At 38.3% G+C, this 22,422-nt stretch overlaps 1 protein-coding gene across 1 annotated transcript; it reads left to right on the forward strand.

Annotated features, from left to right (window-relative positions):
* Positions 1-5,663: 5,663 nt before the first annotated feature.
* Positions 5,664-6,593, forward strand: LOC113316448 (basic 7S globulin 2-like). The gene is made up of 2 exons (XM_026564626.1): positions 5,664-5,726; positions 6,069-6,593. The coding sequence occupies exons 1-2, from the start codon at positions 5,664-5,666 to the stop codon at positions 6,591-6,593; spliced, it is 588 nt and encodes a 195-aa protein (XP_026420411.1).
* Positions 6,594-22,422: the final 15,829 nt, after the last annotated feature.

The following is a 22,422-nucleotide window of genomic DNA, read 5'->3' on the forward strand; positions in this document are numbered from 1 at the left end:
GCAAACCAAATTGGAGGAGGAAAAGCTAGGGCATTCAAAGAAGCTTCTCATGGTCAGAGGGCTTCTCAGTAGAAAGTGTAACTGAGATGAAGATAAAATTGAGATAAAAGACAGTGAAATCAGAGGGTAAAATAGATGGGAAAAAAAATCTAAGCATTTTGTTAAAAGTGCTAAAATACAAATAGAACAGGTCAGGCGAGCATTTGACTATAGAGTTCAATCTAACATGTGCTTTAGATAATTGGATGGACAGATAGCAGCAGCACCTGTTTTTTTTTTTTTTTTGCTTCTTTTGTCCATAAAAAAAAATGCAGGACAAAAATCCGAAAAAAATGACAGAAAACATTCCACTACTAATTCAATCTCTCATGGGGCTTTTTATTCTTCTGTTTTCGCATTTATTTTGCTCGGTTTCTTCATTCTCTCTGTCTCTAATGCTCAACACCCTTCATCTTCTTCTCGGCCTAGCGGGCTTGTTTTTTCCTGTTAGCAGAGATCCATCTACACTCCAATACCTGACAAAAAATCAGCCTAGGAAAAGTCCGAATAAACGTAGTTGTTAATCTCGGTCGTAAATCTTCCTGGATTTATTCAAGCCGAGTTTGTGCAACTGCATCCATTTCAGGTGTTGTGACCGTTCAATCAAACAATTTGATAAACGGGGAGTGGGTGTCAGGTCCAAATGTTACGGCTCGTGGGATTTTATTCGGTTGTGAAGCATCTGCTGGTGCTTTACGCGGACTTGCCAAAGGTGCTAAAGGAATTGTTGGTCTTGGAAGATCAGGAGTTTCTTTAACTTCACAATTTGCATCCGCATTTCGGTTCTCTCGGAAATTTGCTATGTAGTTATTAAAGAGATTTAGAGAGTTTTAAGAGACAGTGTATATTGTTTCACAACTGTGAATATTTTGTTCCTTATCATTGATATATAAAGTGAATCAGATTACATTGGAATTAACTAATAAGTTACAACTAATAGAGATATTCTAGGAATATGACTATATTTACGTGAGACTAAAACTAGAAAAGAACTATTAAACTGGGAAACCCAGTAAACCTAGAAGACTAAACCAAATATACCGCTAACACCCCCCCTCAAGTTGGAGGAGTAGATCCAGATCGAATACCCAACTTGCTAACCAAATGTTGAAATTGCTTGACTCCTAAAGGTTTGGTGAATAAATCTGCAAGTTGTTCCGAATACTGTAGATGTTTTGGTTTGATTAAGACGTTGAGCAGTTTTTACCGTACAAAATAATAATCGATTTCGATGTGCTTAGTTCGCTCGTGGAACACTGGATTTTGAGCAATGTGAATAGCCGCCTGACTGTCACGGGAAACAATGATTGGAAGAGTGCAAGGAATATGCAAATCCTGAAACAAGTAATGAAGCCATTGTAGTTCTGCAGTTAAATGTGCAAGGGCACGATATTCAGCCTCAGCGGATGAACGAGCAACAGTGGGCTGCTTTTTAGATTTCCATGAAACTGGGTTGTTACCTATAGTAACAAGATAACCAGTTATAGATCGTCGCGTCATTGGACATCCTTCCCAATCAGTGTCGGTGTATCCTTTTAGTATTAAAGGAGTTGAGGAAGCCAAAAATATGCCATGGCCAATTGTACCTTTGAGATATCTTAAAATATGATGAGCAACATCCAAATGCGAAGAATGTGGATTTTGCATAAACTGACTGAGATAATTCACTGCATAAGTGATATCGGGTCGTGTTACTGTAAGATATAGTAAACGACCGATTAAGCGCCGATAGACACTAGGATCAGGCAAAGGTGTGCCATTCTCATGTGTGAGTTTTAGGTGTGCATCCATGGGAAATGAAGAGATGCGTGCACCAGTGAGTCCAGAATCTTTTAAGATATCCAGAATATATTTTCGTTGACATAGAAAAATTCCTTTGGAAGAACGAGAAACTTCTATGCCCAAGAAATATTGTAATTTTCCCAAATCTTTGATTGAAAAATAAGACGCAAGTCTTAATTTGAGAGAAGTAATGAAAATATCGTCATTACCAGTGATAATTATGTCGTCCACATAAATAAGGACAAATATTGATATGTTTCCTTTATGATATGTGAAGAGAGAGTTGTCACACAACGATTTTTGAAATCCTTTAGCAACTAGAACGGAAGAAAGCTTGGCAAACCATTGCCTAGAAGCCTGTTTCAGGCCATATAAAGATTTATTTAGTTTAAGAACTTTGGCTTTCCCTTCAGAACTTAAACCAGGTGGGAGTTTCATATATATTTCCTCGTCAAGATCTCCTTGAAAGAATACATTATTTACGTCAAGTTTATGTAGAGACCAGCCTCTAATGGCTGCAATGGACAATAAGACACGCATTGTGACAAGTTTAGCAACAGGTGCAAAAGTATCGTAAAAATCAATACCTTCCTGTTGAGTATAACCTTTTGCCACTAGGCGAGCTTTATATTGTTCCACTGTACCATCCGCATTAAATTTGATTTTAAACACCCATTTACAGCCAATCGCCACTTTACCAGGCGGGAGATCAACCTGAATCCAAGTGTTATTAGCTTGTAGAGCAAGAATTTCTTTGGCCATAGATGCTCTCCATTTAGGGCATAACTTGGCTTGAGAGTATGTCTTGGGTTCTTCTGTAAGAATCACCGCAGCGAGAAAAAATTTATGAGCGGGTGAAAATTTGTCAAACGACAAATATTCAGTCATTGGATAAACTGAGGTGGAATTGCATTTTGGAATAGTGCAATGATAATCCTTCAAATATGAAGGTGCGGATTTTGTACGGATTGGCCGTGGTGGTGGGTCATTAGACGTAGAAGAAACATAAAATTGTGAGTGATTAGGTGAAAGAGTGGTAGAATTGATGCCATTTTGTGAATCAGATGGCAATATGTCCGGCAGAAAATTTTCTGCGGAGGAGATTATTTCTGCAGGTAAAGTAAGCGTAGAAGGTACAGGAGAATCCTGTTGTATGATACCTGGAGATTGACTTGCGATACAAGACTTCTGGTTAGAATTATCCCTATGATTAACAGAGGGATACGAAAGGAATACTGAGTCGAAGAAAGCAATATCAGAGTCGCGGATAGGTGGATCTACTGTTTGTTGTGGAGTAGTACTTAGATCATGAAATGAAAAAGTTGTTTCATGAAATACTACATATATTGATATGTAAATCGATTTGGATTCAAGATCATATATTTTATAGCCTTTTTGACTATAAGGATAACCAACAAAAATGCCTGGTTTAGCACGAGAATCGAACTTGTGTAAGGGTCGTGGATTTCTACCAAAACATAGGCATCCAAAAACCCGTAAATGAGAATAGGATGGTTTCGCTTTTAAGAGTGTTTCATGAGGAGATTTATGAGATAAAATTGGAGTTGGCATTTTGTTGATCAAATATGCTGCAGTCAATATGCATTCACCCCAAAAATGCAATGGGGCATTAGACTGAAAACGGAGAGCTCGAGCTACATTGAGGAGATGTCTATGTTTGCGTTCCACAACCCCATTTTGTTGAGGCGTATAGACACAACTTTTCTGATGTAAAATGCCGTTCTATTGAAAACAAGATTGAAGTTCTTTGGATTTAAATTCAGAACCATTATCAGAACGAAAAGTTTGTAGCTGGGGAATGAATTTAACATGGTTTCCAGAAGATATGGTAGTCATCTTTTGGCCATACTGTCTGATTACGAAGTTAAAGAAATTATGTAAACATGTTAGAGTCTCAGATTTGGCAACCATGAGATAAACCCAAGTACATCGAGTGTAATCATCAACTATAGTGAGAAAGTATTTGGCACCAGTAGATGAAGGTACCGAAAATGGTCCCCAAATGTCAGAATGGACAAGTTGAAATGCATAAGAAGATGAAGAAGTACTTTTATTAAATGATAACCTTGTTTGTTTAGCCAAAGGACATACAATACAAGAGTGAGTATTCTTGGAATCAATACAATTAAAAGTGCGAGATAATAAACGAAAACAATCCTCATTGGGATGGCCTAAACGGAAATGCCACATATCCATTGGCTTGTTATTTGCAGTAAAAGAGAAAACAGAAGGGCGGAAGCTAAAATGATAGAGGCCTGCAATGCGCCTAATCCATCCAATCTCCTTGTTCGTTTGAAGGTCCTGGAATATACACGAATCATGTAAAAATTGAATACAACACTTGGTTGTCTTGGTTAATTGACTAACCTATATAAGATTAAATTTAAAACTTGGAACATGGAGAACATCAAGTAATTTGATTGTAGGTGATAAATCAATATTACCGACATGACTCACAGATGTAAATGATCCATCTGGCAATTGTACCTCAATTGGTTTATCAACCATCGCATAAGTATTAAAGGATGATATAGAAGAACAAATATGATGTGTAGCACCACTATCAACAATCCAAGTATTCATGGAGCAAGCAAAAACATGCGGTAAAGAAATAGAGATAGATTTAGGAGACGTACCAGCAAAGTTTGTTGTCTGAGAAGCAGCAGCGCTGCTGGTCGGATTCAGCAGATTGAGAAGTTGGGCATATTGTTCAGAAGTAATCATAGGTACCTGGACAGCAGCAGGGACCTGGACAGGGGCATCAACAGTCTCCAAAGCATGGGAATCAGCAGCCTTGGAAGAATCATTCGGATAGCCGTGAAGCTTCCAGCAGACGGGTCTAGTATGACCATGTTTGTTACAATGATCGCAATACGGCCTTGGACGTTTTTTGCCATTTGGGCCGCTGTGAACAGGCCTAGGCTGCAAAGGGAAACGATTCCTATTGTCTGTGTGAACAATGCTTAGGGCTGCAGACTCGACGATGGGAACAACAGCAGAATTGATACCCTGATGCTCTTCTTCCTGACGAACAACGTTATATAACTTGGCAGCTGATGGTAATGGCTCAGTGACAAGAAGTTGGCTTCGCAAGGCAGAGAAACGGTCTTGAAGACCCTGTAAAAATTCCATAGCACGGTCTTGATTATGGTGTTCAAGGAAAGACTTACCAGCATGACAAATACACGGTGTAGTAGGTCGAAAAGAGTCCAACTGATCCCAAAGTGTCTTGAGCTGGGTGTAGTATTGAGCAACAGGTAAATGCTCCTGTTTGAGGTGAGAAATTGACTGCTTGATAGCATACAATTTTGTTGCATTGGATTGAGAAAACCGGCTCTTCAAGTCCATCCACATCTCATGTGCAGTATCAAAAGACATGATGCTACGACCAATCTCAGGTTCACAAGAGTTGCAAACCCAACTGCCAACAAGATCATCACAGCGTTTCCATTATGGGATATCCGCTGGAATGTCTGGTTTGACAATAGTGCCATCAATATATCCTAGTTTTGTTTTTGCACTCAAAGCCTTTCGAAATCCTCTAACCCAAGTGGCATAGTTATCACTTGTGAGAGCTGGTTTAAAAAGAATGGTGGTAGGATTGTCCGCAGGATGAACAAAGTATGGACTAGAGGGATGAAGATGAGGGTTGTTATCAGACGAACCTTTGTTATTGTTGATGTCCCCAGAGTGATCAGGTAAGTCAGCCATTGAAGTTGTCGACATAGAGAATAAATGTCGCTGTTGCTGACAATGAAGAAGTGTCACTGTTGTTTGGCTGGAGAGAACTTGTGGAAAGGAAACTTATTGTTGCTTTGACAATGGAGAGAACTGAAATGTCGCTGATGCTTGACAGTGATAGAATTGTCGCTGTTGCTGTCTTTGTAGACTGATCGCTGTAGCTGGGTTTTTTTTTTTTTTTCTTTTTTTTTTTTGTAAACTAACGATGGAAGAAAGTCCAAGAATAAACCTAGCACGAAGATACCATAAAGATATTTAGAGAGTTTTAAGAGACGGTATATATTGTTTCACAACTGTGAATATTTTGTTCCTTATCATTGATATATAAAGTGAATCAGATTACACTGGAATTAACTAATAAGTTACAACTAATAGAGATATTCTGGGAATATGATTATATTTACGTGAGACTAAAACTAGAAAAGAACTATTAAACTGGGAAACCTAGTAAACCTAGAAGACTAAACCAAATATACCGCTAACAGTTATCTTCAAGTAGCGAAGGTACTTTGTACTTCGGGGACGGTGCTTACACTAACCAACAATTCAGGCAGCCATTAGCTTACACACCACTCATCGCCAACTCTTATTTTCCTAGTGACTATTTCGTCGATGTGAAGTATATCGAAATAGGAAATGCAAATGTCACGTACAACAAAGGATTATTGTCCATTAACAAGAAAAATGGAATTGGAGGAACCAAATTCAGCACTTTAGTTCCTTACACTACCATGGAGACATCAATATACGAGGCCTTCACAAGCCTTTACATTAAGAGAGCTAAAGCCATGGGTATTTCTATGGTTTCTCCTGTTGCGCCTTTCAGTGCTTGTTTTAATGCATCGACGATTGAAAGCAGACCAGATGGTCTTGTGGTGCCAACCGTTGTTCGTGGATTGCGCAACGATGCATATTGGCAGATGACTGGGCCAGCTAATTCTTTGAAACTTGTTAAGGATAATGTGTACTCGTTTTTATTTATCCCAAGGATTCTCATTTCATTCTGTTAATAAATGCTGTGTAATGACAATTCTCTAAACTGTCAATTCTGTTGCTTTTTGTTGCTGGGTCTATTGTCATGGTCGGTCACCTTCTTCAATTGTAATTTGTTACAGCTCTGTATAAAACCTGATCGTCTATCTGAGATGATTTATCAGCTTTTATCTCTAATAAAACTCTCTACAATTTTCTCGTATGATATCAGTATTGTAGGTTCCTAAAATTTTCTACTCACATGTTGATGGTAGCATGGGTGAGGATGGTCCTCGAAGGGTGCTGGTAAGATTGAGGAACCATGTTTGTTTACATGACTCGTGATTTGGATTTGAATCAGTCTCTCACTCCACGCAAGTCAGATGTCAGGCCATTTATTTTGTGTGGGAACATTATTAGTTTGAGTCAGATTTGATTCGCTACCTGACTCAGACTTAATTTTTGACTCGGACCCGTTGAGTCAAGGAATAAAGCCACTGACTCACATATTTTTAAGTTAGATGAGTCAAGTCTGACTCAAAAAACAAAAATCTTGAGTCCGATCCAGATGAGTCAGGTGATTTCAATCAGATTCAGACGAGTCAAATCTAGAAAAAAAAAACATGATGGAAGTTACACCATGTTTGTTTACTCTTGATTCATCTACGTCGTCTGGATCTGACTGATATCACCAGACTTGAGTCAGACATGACTCAATATGTTTGTTTTGAGTCAGATCTGACTCAAAAATATGTGAGTCAGTGGTTTGTTCCATGAGTGTGGTGTGTTTTGTTACCTAACTCAAAACGGGTCCGAGTCAGGAGTAAGGTCTGAGTCAGGTTGAGTCAGATCTGACTCAAAATTGAAAACAAACGGTCATCTGGCATCTGACTTGCGACTTGTCCGGAGTTGACACAGATCCAGATCGCGAGTCAGATGCAAACAAACATGGTGTTAATGTAGTGGAAGTTGGAGCAGGATGCCACTGCTAGGAACTTCATTGGAGTGGAAGTTGGATCAGGATGTCACTGCTAGGGACTTCATTTGGTCTACTTCCAGTCCCTCAAACCTTACATTTTGGTGAACAACATCAGTGCCTTAAAATTCCAATATGTATGCAGTAGGACTACTTCGTAAGACAAATCAAACGATGTCTGAAACATGCATAACATGATAACCCAGGCTACAGAAGTGATGCATTTAGGTAAAAGTGACTATTTGCAGTTTCGGAACAGAAGAACAATCTAAACATGCAGATATCACCATCCAGATAAGAACAAATTTGGATTTCAATCGGTCCCTGACTCGACGCAAGTTAGATGTCAGGACGTTTGTGTTTTAGTTTGAATCATATTTGACTCGCTACCTGGCTCAGACTTAACTGCTGACTCGGACCCGTTCGATTCAAGGAACAAAGCCACTCAATCACATATTTTTGAGTGAGATGAGCCGAGTCTGACTCAAAAAACATTGAGTCCGATCCAGATGAGTCAGGTGATCTCAATCACATTCAGACGAGTCAGATCTAAAAAAATGAACAAAGTTACCAGGGACGGACCCAGCTCATTGCAACGGTTGGCAATTGCACCCCCTTGATTTTCAAAATCTTTAGTAACTATCGTTTTTTCCAAGCGAAAAAGGAAAAAAATACCATGTTTGCACACCCTAAAATCCCGAATTCACTTATTTCACTTTTCATGACTGCAGGTTTTATAAGCATATGTTTTTTTGTCTTAGGTTGGAACTCTTAATCAAATTCAGAAGTTTCACATGATGGAATGATCATATATTTTGTGGATGACAAAATGTGAAGTATGTTGATAATCTTTTTGGCTTTGGTAAGAACCTGCATTATGTTATTTTTCTTTTGCCCTAGTCATGTGTGGCACGATTCTCCATTGACCATTTTGTTTGTATCTCACTTGCAAATTACAATAGAGCCTATTTTATCTTCAGCTGCTCTACCATTCATTATCGACTTCTGTTGACCTGAATTAAGGTAAATATTTAGTGTTGGATACGAAGGCTAAGAAATACGCTAGACTAATTACAATTAGTCACTTGGAAAATAATTTTAAAGTATATTATTGCAGTAAAATTATTGGAAATCGAGTTAGAATGTTATCTGTAGTAGTAAGTTATCCGGCAATGCTATTTATACACACACAAAATCTTTGAAATTTGTATTTGTAAACCAAAGTATAACATATATCCTCATCCAAGACCTTTTACCGGTTGAGGTTGCACCTTGGATATTGTAATTTAGTTGTTATGATTTTTTTTTGCTAGTGCTTTTATATGGTCAAGTAATTTTTATGCACCCCCTCTTTTAAAATCCTGGTTCCGTCCCTGGAAGTTACACCATGTTTGTTTATTCCTGATTCATCTAATTAAGTCATCTGGATCTGACTAAAATCACCAAACTTGAGTCAGATCTTACTCAATATATTTGTTTTGAGTCAGTTTTGACTCAAAAATATGTGAGTCAACGGTTTGTTCCATGAGTTCGGTGTGTTTTGTTACCTTACTCAAACGTATCCGAGTCAGGAATAAGGTCTGAGTCAGGTCGATTCAGATCTGACTCAAAATTGAAAACAAACAGTCATCTGACATCTGACTCACGACTTGTCAGGGATTGACTCAGGTCCGGATAGCGAGTCAGATTTAAACAAACACGATGATAATATAGTGGAAGTTGGAGCAGGATGCCACTGCTAGGGACTTCATTGTAGTGGAAGTTAATTTAGTGGAAGTTGGAGCAGGATGTCACTGCTAGGGACTTCATTTGGTCTACTTCCAATTCCTCAACCCTTACATTATTTGAACAACATCAGTGCCTTAAAAGTTCCAATATGTATGCGGTACGATTATTTGGTACGACAAATCAAACCATGTCTAATACATGCATAACCTTTTACCCGTTGAGGTTGCACCTTGAATATTGTAATTTAGTTGTTATGATTTTTTTGCTAGTGCTTTTATATGGTCACGTAATTTTTATGCACCCCCTCTTTCAAAATCCTGGCTCCGCCCCTGGAAGTTACATCATGTTTGTTTATTCCTGATTCATCTAATTAATTCATCTGGATCTGACTGAAATCACCAAACTTGAGTCAGATCTTACTCAATATATTTGTTTTGAGTCAGATTTGACTCAAAAATATGTGAGTCAACGGTTTGTTCCATGAGTTAGGTGTGTTTTGTTACCTTACTCAAACGGATCCGAATCAGGAATAAGGTCTGAGTCAGGTCGATTCAGATCTGACTCAAAATTGAAAACAAACAGTCATCTGACATCTAACTCACGACTTGTCAGGGATTGACTCAGATCCGGATAGCGAGTCAGATTTAAACAAACACGATGATAATATAGTGGAAGTTGGAGCAGGATGCCACTGCTAGGGACTTCATTGTAGTGGAAGTTAATTTAGTGGAAGTTGGAGCAGGATGTCACTGCTAGGGACTTCATTTGGTCTACTTCCGGTTCCTCAACCCTTACATTATTTGAACAACATCAGTGCCTCAAAAGTTCCAATATGTATGCGGTACGATTACTTCGTACGACAAATCAAACCACGTTTGATACATGCATAACATGATAACCCAGGCCACAGAAGTGATGCATTAAGGTAAAAGTCAATATTTACAGTTTCGGAACAGAAGACCAATTCAAACATGCAGATATCACCATCCATATAGGATGCAAGACAATTGACACATATTGAAAGGATGCAATTTCCATTTAATAATCGACTTTATGGTGCAGTGGTAGCAAAGAATGAAAATACAAACCATTTTTTATCATCCCTTCCTTCCTTACAATTCTCGAATTTAAATAATAAGCTGTTAATAATTGTACTAAGTTAATAGAAGGTCATTGGTACCAAGATGAGGTCGAAGACAAACACGAATGACGAACCTCATGTTTTTCTGGTCCAACGCGATTTTTAGGCACCATGATTCCAGCACGTCTCCAGACTCATCAAAGTAAGCCTCAAGCTTTGCATCTTTTGGAATTCGTGTTGCGAGATGGATTTCCCTAACAAATCCGCCTGGTGGACAGTGCTCTGGTGATGGATCTGCGAGTTGGAATGTCCTGTCGTTTCGTTCGATGAATGGCATTCTTGCAGTGCTAACACATGATATCTTTACTGTAGATACTAAAAACCACACTCGACTTGTAGCGCAATTCAAGGGAAAAAATTACTTAACAAATATATAGTTGTGTATATAGTATTTTAGCTTAGTTTCCTTAATTTGTAAGTAAAGGATATATGTGTAAAATGATTTCTACTCTCTAGTAAATAAGAAAAAAGTAAAAGAGAGAGAAGATCGGATTTTATTTTCTCCAACTTCATCATTTTCCCCAAACTAGATCTAGAGCTCCAAGAACTCATAAATGGATTTCCATGTAACCCAAAAATAATATAGTGAAATTAGTGGAGGTAGATCGATTCAAAGATCGAACCACGTAAAAATCATGAGTCTTATTTAAATTTCTAGCATACTTAATATTAATATTTCCTTTGATTGTGAATAAATATTTAGATCTACGATTTGGTTTACAAAAGAAGGTTTGGGTGTAGCTATGAATTTTCCGTAGTTATATCTTGGCGCTAAAAACAAGGACGAGTAAAGGATTTATCCACTTACAACTTGTTGACTCAAAGAAAATCCGGAGATTCTCATGAAGTTTTGTCAAGCAAGATCCAACAAAGTTAGCTACTGCTAGTCATTAGTTCAAACAACAAACAAAGCAGCTAAAGATATCAAAGAACAGGGGAAGATTTGGATTCGGAGAAAACGTCAACAACCATGATGAAATCAAACAAATCTAAACCAACAATTAGTCTCGAAAGGACAAATCTCTTCTCTGTTTATTTAATTTTCTGTTCAACTATCCAGATCTAAAAACTGTTCACTAACTTGATTGGTTGTTTGCTGTATGATTAGATTTAGAAATTGAGACAAAATGGAAGCGGCGAAGTGGTACTGCAAGTTTCATGTGCATGAATTGATGTAGACGAAGGAGGGGCTCGATTGTATACAATCTTCGTGACAAAGCCTTGATAGTTCACGAAGTGATCAATGGTGCGAGATAGAGGAGCAATGATATCTTCGTCAGCACACATGGAAGCTAAAGTCGTTCGTAACGCGTAAGTGGGATTTTATGAAGAATTATCTTCAGTAGGCCAGGACATATACGAAAGGAACGAACCACGGAGGGAATAAAAGCTGAGGCATCAAGACAGTGGTGGAGAACGAGAAACACAAGTTTTAGGAAGACGAAACAGACTTCAACTCGACGAAGAAGTCCAGGCAAACCAAGAAACCCAGCGAATAAGAGATGCTATGAAGCTTATTTCGCCAGGGCAACACCGTAAGCCGCCAGCGTGGTTCAACCCAGAATCGACGAATCAGTATGGACGAGGTATCACCTTTAGTACACTTCGTCTGATCAATCAGAATGCATATCTCGTCAACAACTACCAATTCAACGAAATATTATCATCTGCGAACAACCGATATAAAGCGAAGTTCAGTTAACTTCAACAGCTCACCTCGTCAGTCAACCAATTCCAGAGCAACGAGAAACGAAACCAAAAGGGAAATCTTCTTACCCTCTTTTGGTAGATTACTAAAATTATCATTGAAGAGGATATGGACGTTACCTATAACTTCCTGATATCCAGTCCTTATAATTGTTTAATCACTTGAATTATGAGACGCAGGTACGTCAGCTTAGCTTGGAGATTCTATTGAGTATCGAGTAATGACAGGACTACGAAACAAACAACAGCCAAATAATCCCTTCGTGGAGAAGGGCAGCAAAGGACGGAATGAGGCAGCACTGATAATGAGGAATTTTAGCCGGCGAACAAAGCAACCAAAGGAACCAGGAGCAAAGGAAAAGAAAGAAGAAGTTTACTTTGATAGAGGTTCCAACGAACAACCCCAACCAACAGCTCACTTCGTCATCTACCATCCGCCTGCGAGATTCAAATGTCACTTCGTCCACCACCAACCAGCAAACTACTTCGTAGGAGGCATCTCGTGAAAGGAAAGATAACAAAAGAAGAGATAACTAACTCTGCGAAGTATCACTTCGTCGACAGCTACTCCGGCGGTTATATGCAACCAGTTCGTACCCAACTCGCCAACTAACTACTTCGCCAGGTCTATAAAGTATCATTCCTGGTGAAATGACTTCCCAGACTAGGGAGCACGGAGAAGAAATATCCAGCGAAGTAACAATTATAGGAAGAATCCATGCAACTACGCCGACAGACTCAATGACAACTTCCTACCTCGTCAGCTAGATGAAACCAGTTTATGCGACAGAAAAAATATAGTACTTGACGAAGATAGTCCAACCAACGAGGAAAATGAATCAGTACTTCATCAACCATCTCCAATTCAGTTCGTCAGACTCATCTCGTCAATCCACTTCGCACTAAACACACCACCCAATGCCACCAATACGACCAAAAAGGGAAGTATTCTTATCTCTCATCTGTTACTCAAATAAGTATCTTATTGCATTCTTGCTAAGAATACCATTAAACCATGAACAATTCTACGAGCTGCTATAAGTTATTTATCATCTTAACGAAATTAGTAGGATCTTGTATGACATGTACTCATTTGAGTATTAAGTCACGGGTACACAATCAATATCGAAACAACGGACTCAGGCTGCCAGTGAAGAACTGAACTTCAGAGAGGCAAATAGAAAGTGAAGGAAGGAATGCTTCGCCAGGAGTAATAAAGCAAAAGCGGACTTCATCAACTACATAATGTAAATATAAGCTAAAACATGAAGTAACAATTCAACTCCAGCCATCCACGCGAATAGGATCAAATAAGAACTATAAGACTTTGACGAAGAACCGAGCACAAGCAGCACTAGTTATTAAGCCGAGATGATAGGAGAAAGCATTGCCAGCTAGTAGAAACAAAAGAAAGTCCAGAAGATTGAAGAGTCCAAGTGCAAGAGACGACGGTGAGGACATACAACATCCAGCCTACAACAGCATCGAGGAACTACGGAGGACACACAAATATAAACGAGTTAAGAACTTGGACCCGTTGGTCAGCTCAAGTCCAGATCTCTTCGAATCCAGCAACTCCAAATTTCCAGGAGCAAGACAAACAAAAGGGAAGTATCCTCTCCACTTATCTCTGATTTTAATGGTCTCCAAGCCTGAATTAAGCATTGATAGAGTTGGATATTACAAATTGAAACAGTGATGCTATGCAATTATTTACTGTCTACTGATCAGTTTCGGTTAGTAAGCTGTGTAACAGGCTACATCGTGGAAGGGAATAATTGAAAATTTACTTCGTCAATTACTCCAGTGAAGATTGCCAGCAATTCGGACAAACCAACTCATGGGGAACCTGAGCTATGAATGAGAGAAAGACAGAAACAACAAAGGGGATGCAGTCAATTCATAATAGACACCAAGGGAACACAAAAGATTCTTCTTCTTCTCTTTCACAACAACCCGATGGAACCAGTGATGAAAAGATGAAAGCAATAAGAAGCCATGAGCACGACCAGAGAATGAAGAAGGATAAAGCGAAGTTATGAACCATCAGCAATAAATTCCCCCAACGTAAAGTAATGACAAGAGCCAGCAAGTCACGGACGAGCAAAGTTCCAACAACATCCACTTGACAACATCAGTTTGCAACAACATCATGAATATATTAGCTACAGACTCGTAAAGAAACAGCAAGCTAAGAGCATAATGGAACCAACGTGGACAAAGCGGAGATCAGCAAATAACCAAAACCATCAAAATTAAAGCCTACCATCTCGATGGGTACAATGACAAACACTTCGCAACAACTCAACAACAATGGATTCACCTTGCAAACAAACATCAACCGGCCATCACAACGAGTGAAGTATCATGCACTACATGAATGAATAATACTCCCCACAAAGAAGAAAAGAGCAAAACTAAGACCTCAGATTAGGAGGCGAAAGAGATTCACGAAACAGTTTGTAGGAAAATTTAAAACCTTCTCCTAGGAAGGCTGGGAATCCACGACATGCACCCTAGTTGGCACGAAAGTGCAAGAGGCAAAGCCTAACTCATGTAGTGAACAACTCCCAGACATAAAGTTAGGGGCAAGGATAAGGCCTATCCTATGAGGGTCCCTTTTATGATGGCCTTCGGTAAGGGATGTGGAGTAAGACCAAGGCGCCGACGTATTCGGTTGAGCTGTGGGTGCCTGGGGCATCTGGAGCGTTCCCTGCCATGACCGTATGTCAAGTCTTGGCTACAAAGCATTCGGTCCCAAAGAAACCCCATAAAGGGTGTCACTTCGTAACCAATAGCCATATCGTCGAAAGGGATAAGAAGTCACGAAAATAACTGATGTCTTAATAACCGGATGGGAAGAGCTCAACATGCATGTTAGGCGTAACTTCATTGAAGGGGCACTCAGGGGGAATATAAAGGGACGTCACCCTCCAGAATAGGGAGCTGGTGACCCAATAGTCGGCAACACTACGGGACTTTTATTCATGGGAATAACTAGGCATGTGGTATTTTCGCAAAATAAGACCTCAATAGAGAATGTTAAGACGAGGTTGATGGATTGTTATTCGCAAGAATAATGAGAGCCTGAGACTTCGTCGAATTAAGACCCTTAATGAGAGGGTGGGGCGAGGTAAGAACCTTACTTAGGAGGCACGATAAGACCCCTTAAGGCCACATTCAAGTAGAAGACTGGAGCAAAAAACCTTACCATAACAATTTTCAACACCCCAAAATAGGAACAAGAGGCAAAAAGAAAGAAAGAAAGAAAAAGCAAAAGAAGATTCTCCTGAAAAGGAGGCATAACCATAATACTCGAAGATTCTCCTGAAGAGGAGGCATAGCCATAATCTGGAAGATTCTCCTGAAGAGGAAGCATAGCCATAATACTCGAAGATTCTCCTGGAGAGGAGACATAGCCATAATACTTCGCATTAAGACAAGGACAAGAGATCAAGTTATTACTTCGCATACTTCATATTTCGCATGCTTCATACATAGTATATACTTCAGAAATACGTTGGCCTGAAGAAAACAATAAAGAGGCAATCTAGCATGTTGTTATAACTTGAGTAAATATCTATATTGCTATGATTACACTATTGATATGCTATACATGCTAACAATGTAGGAATAAGCTCCGAGGCAATAAAGCGAGGAAATGATGAGGCAAAGAAAGTGAGCATGCAGGGAGCATGCATGGAGCGAACTTGGAGAAAAAGCGAAATTAATGAGGCAAAGAAAGTGAGCATGCAAGGAGCCATGAACGAGCGAAGATGAAGTGGATAAGCGAAGAACCAAGACCATGCAAGGAGGAAACAAAACAACACGAACCGAGATCAACGCCTTCAAGACTTAATGAGTTAAGTAACAAACACATCTTCTATACATTTCATTTTATCAACTATAGGTAAGCATATTATTTATGTTCATTCATCGTATAAGCATTGCATAGGCATTCTCGTCACATTCATTCATTGCATATATTCATCTCGCACACTGCATACTTCGTCTACTTCAAGGAATGATTCTTCTTACTTCGTGTATATAATTCGCAAAAAGACAAGGGCAAGTTGTCAAGAATGGTTACTTCGTATACTTCAGAGTTCTTATTATTTTATACTTCGTGAAGACAATTAATGAGAGATACTTCATATACTTCGTAAGGATACTTCACATACTTCATACTTCGTACTTCATATACTTTGTAAGATACTTCGCGTACTTGATACTTCGTACTTCATATACTTCGCGTACTTCATACTTCGTGCTTCTTATACTTCACACTTCGTACATTTCAATGAATAATGTATACTTCACACAACAAGACTTCAGAACTTCGCAAAAGAATAAGAGGCAAGTATAAACTTTTCAAGTTAATATTATTTCTCTCGTTCCTTCGTCAACAAAGATCAACAACTACTTCTACACCACACCTCTCGCTCCAACAACTTCACCAAAAAGGATTTTTCCTTAAGGATCGCTCTTCAAGCAATACTCAAGGAAAAAATGGCAAAATGTAGATACTAAAAGCCACACTCGACGCGTGGCACAATTCAAGGGCAAGAGTAACTCAGCAAATATAGGGTTGTGTACATGGTATCTTAGCTTAGTTTCCTTAATTTGTAAGTAAAGGATATATGTGTAAAATGACTTCTACTCTCTAGTACATAAGAAAAAAGTAAAAGAGAGAGAGAGGATCAGATTTTATTTTCTCCAACTTCATCTTCTTCCCCAAAAATAGATCTAGAGCTCCAAGAACTCATTAATGGATTTTCATGTAACCAAAAAATAATATAGTGAAATTCGTGGAGGTAGATCGATTCAAACACCCAACAATCAGATAACCTTATTCATCCTCGTAAATAGTTTTTGAAGCAAAAGGGATCCATGGGAGTTACTCCTCGTCGTGGCATTAAGCAAGTGAACTCGTCTTTGCTAAAAAAAATGGTAGTGGCGATTTGATGTAGAAAGATGCATTGTGGAGGAAGATCATGGCTTTACCGGTTGGGAAACTCTCCAACCCAAATGACCAAAAGGTGGTAGCTTGTGGTTTAATATCTAAAAAGAGCTTGAAGTATTCAACAAAAGAATTAGATTCAAGATTGGAGCAGGTAAGGAAACTAGATTTTGGGAAGATTCTTGGCTTTGTGAAGGAAGATTATGTGACATGCATGGTCCCTTTGGCATATGAAGCTTCAAGGATCAATGAGTTTGTGGTGGCTAGTATGTATGAATTTGGGGAAGGTTGTATAAGGTAGGGGTTTATGTCTAGGAAAAGATACTCTCAAACCATTTCAAGTGAAGTAACATCTATATCAAATCTTCTTTCTTCCATATTTATTCAAGAAGGTGTTTTGGATGGCCGAGTTTGGGTCGGAAATAATCACGGTCAATATATGGTTAAAGATGGGATTAGGAGCGAAAAAGATCAAGGTGAGCCAAATTTTCCAACAGATGTTGTATGGAGCCGGGAGTATCCTTTAAAATCAATTTTTTCTTTGGCTTCTTTCTCATGATAGGATAACGATGAAGGATAAGCTTTTAAGAAGGGGTATGGATGTTTCTAGTTTATGTTGTTTTTGTGACGAAAACGATGAGACTAGTTCGCATTTATTCTATGAATGTTGGAGAAATCAGAGAATTTGGGAGTACTTTGTTGAAGGATGCCGTTTTTACTGGTCTTACAATTCAAATGTCACCATAAATGTGAAATCTTGGAAGTTTAATTGGGGTTACGAAAGACTTAGTCGAATTTGGAATAATATTTCGGTTTCAATATGGCGGTGCATATAGAGAGAGCGCAATGCAAGAGTCTTTGAAAACAAAAAGAAAAATTTAGTAAGCCTCATTAGAGACATCAAACTACAAGCGTTCTTTTGGCGGGATCGAACACAAAGATGCTAGGTCTACGGCGAATATGGTGATTGGTTTGTAGGACTCTTTATTTCGGCCTTTGTGAATTTGATTTTTGTAGTTTTGGATTTGGCGAAATGTACTTTGTTTTTCTGTTCCCGATTGTATTCATTGAGTTGAGGTACCCCTCTTAAGTACCTCTCTTTGAATTTTGTCTTAACCGATAAAAAAAAAAAAAAGTTTCCCATACACATACAAATTGCTTGGAAGTGGCCGACTTGAGTACTAAACTGATGAAAAACACGACTTATCCACAGCATACACAAGTACTAGTGCATCTACTGTTTGAGTCGCTAATGAATATGGCACGTTTAATTCTTCATCTCAACATAGTCTTGTGCCTTTACTTAATGAAGAGTCCTTAAGTTTGATGCAGAAATGCATGATTTCCTTCTAAAATCATATAATCATTATATGGTTGGAAACCCTGCATGGAGGGGCTTAGAAATGGCTTTGATGCTTTCCACGGTATTCTCCGGAGTTGAAAGTTAACGGAAAATTTTGGTCCCCAGGTTTTAAATGGTTGTCCAACCTAAAATACTTGCACAAACTAATCTCGACAACGGAACACACATGCGAGCATTATCTGATATTGGCCAATGTTCGAAATTGCAAATACAACTTAGTGGAAATATACTTCCTACTTGTATCGGTTTCCCTTCTTTCACATCAATATATATTTTCTTCACCTTTTACCTCAATAGTCATTTGCATGCTCTTGCTTTTCTAAAAACTTCAGACTGTCATACTTGGTTTGCCTTCGGCCTTATGGACCATTCTTCCTACTATGGAACAACCTAACATGGCTATTAACATGGCATTATGGCAAGCAGAATAATTGTCACTCTTGACCCATGCGTGAAAAGAGCTGGACAACTTGAAAATAGTCGTTGTAATTTAGATAATTCTACGTTGAAGATTGATAATCCAACCAAGTATAATGCTGAGGTAAACTCATCGAGCTTGGTAGAAAAATATTTCCATATGTGGCACTGCCAAACACTTGCATTACCAACTTTCTCAGTGATTTACAATTAAGGAGATGGTGAGGATTATCATTTGCTGAATCATGACATGAGTGATTATTCTTCTGCCATAAATAATATCCCGTTTTCATTAATTTAATATTATTCTCTTATAAAATTTTGAATGTTAGATACTAACCGACAAAGACGTAGGCTCTTGAGTGTTCCAATTATCATCTTTAGTTTCCTCCGATAACCCAATTTTCATTTGCTCAGCTGCCATTTTTGTTTTTGGTTTTGTTTTTCCATTCTAACCGAGTGTGCGCAGCGGAGTTATCATTATCAAAAGTAGTACATGTTTATACAAAGAAAGCTAGCTCCATCCATTTGCAATAACTTACTGTGAATAATCCGTTTAAACACATATGGTTCATTTGCTTTCATTTTCTACGTTTCAAGTGTCACAGTCCATATGCTATAGATTGTGTGACTTGGCATGGACGAAATGAATAGACACATATATGTACGACACCTCACATGAAAATGAGTAATTCTATACAAATCATCTAAAGAAACCACATGAAAACCGTTCCCTCACATGAAAACGAGTCCCACTTTTCTTAGAATTAGCATGGACCCATTTTTAAAGGCCACTAAGAAAAGGGATTTGAGAGACGGTTTTTATGGAGTTCAAACGAGTTCATTAAGAATTTTTGTAAACAAATTTGTTACAAGAAAAAACGGACACCACCATGTACATTTATACCACATAAAAATTCTGCAAATGATAATTTAATTATAAAGACAAATCTATAATGTGTCCAAAAATCAATCTTCACCTTAGATGGAGAGAGGATTTCCACCTTAATATTCAAGATTAAAATCATATTCTTCTACCATAACCGATATTTGTGTGAATTACCATTTTTAGTTTTTTCCAATAACTCAATTTCTCTCGTGTCGTTCTTGTTTTTTGTTTTCTCATTCTAAGAGTGCGAATTCGTGCACACTCTTTAACGAGTGTATATTTCACATTTCGATCTCTATTCTTAATTTAATTTAGGGAGTTATGTAACGAGTGTCGTGATTTTAAACATGGAGGATAATGAGGCCATCAGTTAAATAATCAACCAATCAGAAAAATATGTGAAATATACACTCGTTAAAGAAGTGTGAACAGATTTGGACTCCCATTCTAATGTTGAGTGACCATTATATGTATATGTGTGTGTGAGAGTTCACTACTCACTTCTGTTAGATGCTACATTTGCTTTCAATTACTGTGTTATGTAGCCTTTTAGCAGGGGCGGAACTAACACCAGGCTTCCCCTGACTGAAGCTATCCCCAAAAGTTCAAAATCCCTTTTTTTTTTCAGTTACTGTTGGAATTTAGAATACAAATATGAGTTAGTTAGTGTGAATGGATGTGTCCACTCACTTGAACTTTTTCAATAGGTAGTGTCTTTTCCCAAGGGATGTGACTCTCCACTAAGGGATGTGACTTTTGACGAAAGGATTTCACCAAGAATCACTTCTAACCTATATAAACCCCACACATTCTCCATTGCAAAATAATGTGTTTTGAGAGTCATAAAACTAGTACTAGAAATTTAAGAGTTTGCATGTGTCTTCAAGAGTTAAAGAAGAGTTTGTGCTACATCTATTCGCGTTCGCTATTATCAAAGTGTTGCGAAAAACATCGAGGTATTGTTGAATGTTGGAGACATATGCCGCTAAATCTGTAACAACATTATATACAGGGCATCACTCGCCTCAATACACCCACGTAAGTTTGTTTAAGTTTGTTTTGATTGATCATCTCTTTCTATTCTTCTTTCTTTTCTTGTTTTGGTTTTCGATAACCAAGTGTATTATAAGAAACGTAATACATAGATGAAAATCGTGTTATAAAGAGTTATAACGGATCGGTGGATAATACATGAGTTGTATTATTGGAGAATCGGTGACGAAGATATATTTCCAACAATCTTAAGACATTTTGATTCTCGGTGATTAATCATCGGTACTGATTTGGTTATGTTGGGAAATGAATTTCTCTGTTGGAAATATAATCTTTCCGCTATAAAGAAATTATTCACCCGACAGCGGTTTGTCTAACAATTAACAACGGTTGACTGTATTTGGATACAAGACATCATATTTGTATCAAATTATGCGCGTGAACAAGAGGCAATTATGAGCCCTCTTGCGAACTTGATTGAGGAATGTGGTGAAGGGACCAAATCCTTTTAATATGGAATCCATTAATCAACTACATCTGACATAAGACTTTGATTGCAATGGCAAAGTCTTCGTAGAATCACGAGTTAAGATATCGCTGTTAATTATGGTTTCATAAAAAGAAAATCAAGTTTTGATGACATGAATAAGAGTTAGAAAACCAAGTCTGTGAACAGACACAATATATTAAGAACCTACAGTTAATGTCAATCATGTATACCGGAAGTCGGACAGGTGCGTCTTTTCGTCAAAAGACTCGTGGCTGTGGGACTGTGAAATTTTATCTTTACGGTATTTTGTATCTGTGGAAAAACCTTTTCTCATAGACGGTACCATGACCGGATAAGAAGAGAAATCATCAACGCTTTGGTATCGTTTCTAGAGGAATCACTCTTTTGACAGTCATGAACGTTCTGATTGTTGCTGGCACCGGTATATAATGGTCAATGGATTGAATCCATATATAGTAGTTGGTTCTTATGGAAGGTACATTCTGCACAAATTCAATTTGGGCGGAGCCGCGGAGAATCGTTCTTTCACAAAGTGTTCCTGGCTTGAAGTTTTGACAAGAAAGCCAATTGTGTACATACTTTGGGAATACATTACCGCAACTGTAGTGAAAAGATGTGTCTTTTCAACAACAGACATGTGATTGGGGAATACCTGGCTCTCAGTAGCCGGTAACTAGCGAAGTTTGATGACTGGTTGATTCAAATTGGGATACTAGTTGTACCCACAACATGATAGATACACAAATTCCAGGAATTCCAATTAAAGTTCAAAAAGGTGCGAGTTCAAATGAAATGAAAAGAAACCATTCATGGACGTGATCAGTACTCTTTTGTTTCATGACTAAAGATTCACGACCCATGGCAAAGGAATTTTGGATTTAGTTGAATTTGTGTTGTGGATCACGGTGGTGACGGTTAGCATTACCAGTGGATACAACGTAAGTAAAGTTGAATTTTTGTTGTGATTGATCACTGTGGTGACGGTTAGCATTATCAAGGGTTGATACTTTGTGTTAACTGTAAAGGTTTCTGTTACTTTGTGATCACAATCAATTAGTGAATAGTGAGTGATTCACAGATGATCGTAGTAGTGTGGAGATACAGGTTCTACCACATTTGGATTATGCAAAATCTGGATATGCCATGCGAACCTAGAACACTGAGCAAAAGGTGCCTAATTAG

The sequence above is a fragment of the Papaver somniferum genome, chromosome 10 (assembly GCF_003573695.1).
Source record: "Papaver somniferum cultivar HN1 chromosome 10, ASM357369v1, whole genome shotgun sequence".
Classification (NCBI taxonomy): Eukaryota; Viridiplantae; Streptophyta; class Magnoliopsida; order Ranunculales; family Papaveraceae; genus Papaver; species Papaver somniferum.

What these genes read in the sequence shown, in the direction of transcription:
- LOC113316448 (XM_026564626.1), top strand. Translation starts at nt 5,664, where the DNA reads ATGGAGAGAACTGAAATGTCGCTGATGCTTGACAGTGATAGAATTGTC. An exon ending in TTGTCGCTGTTGCTGTCTTT is followed by an intron (nt 5,727 to 6,068) that starts GTAGACTGATCG and finishes TACCGCTAACAG; the next exon opens with TTATCTTCAAGTAGCGAAGG.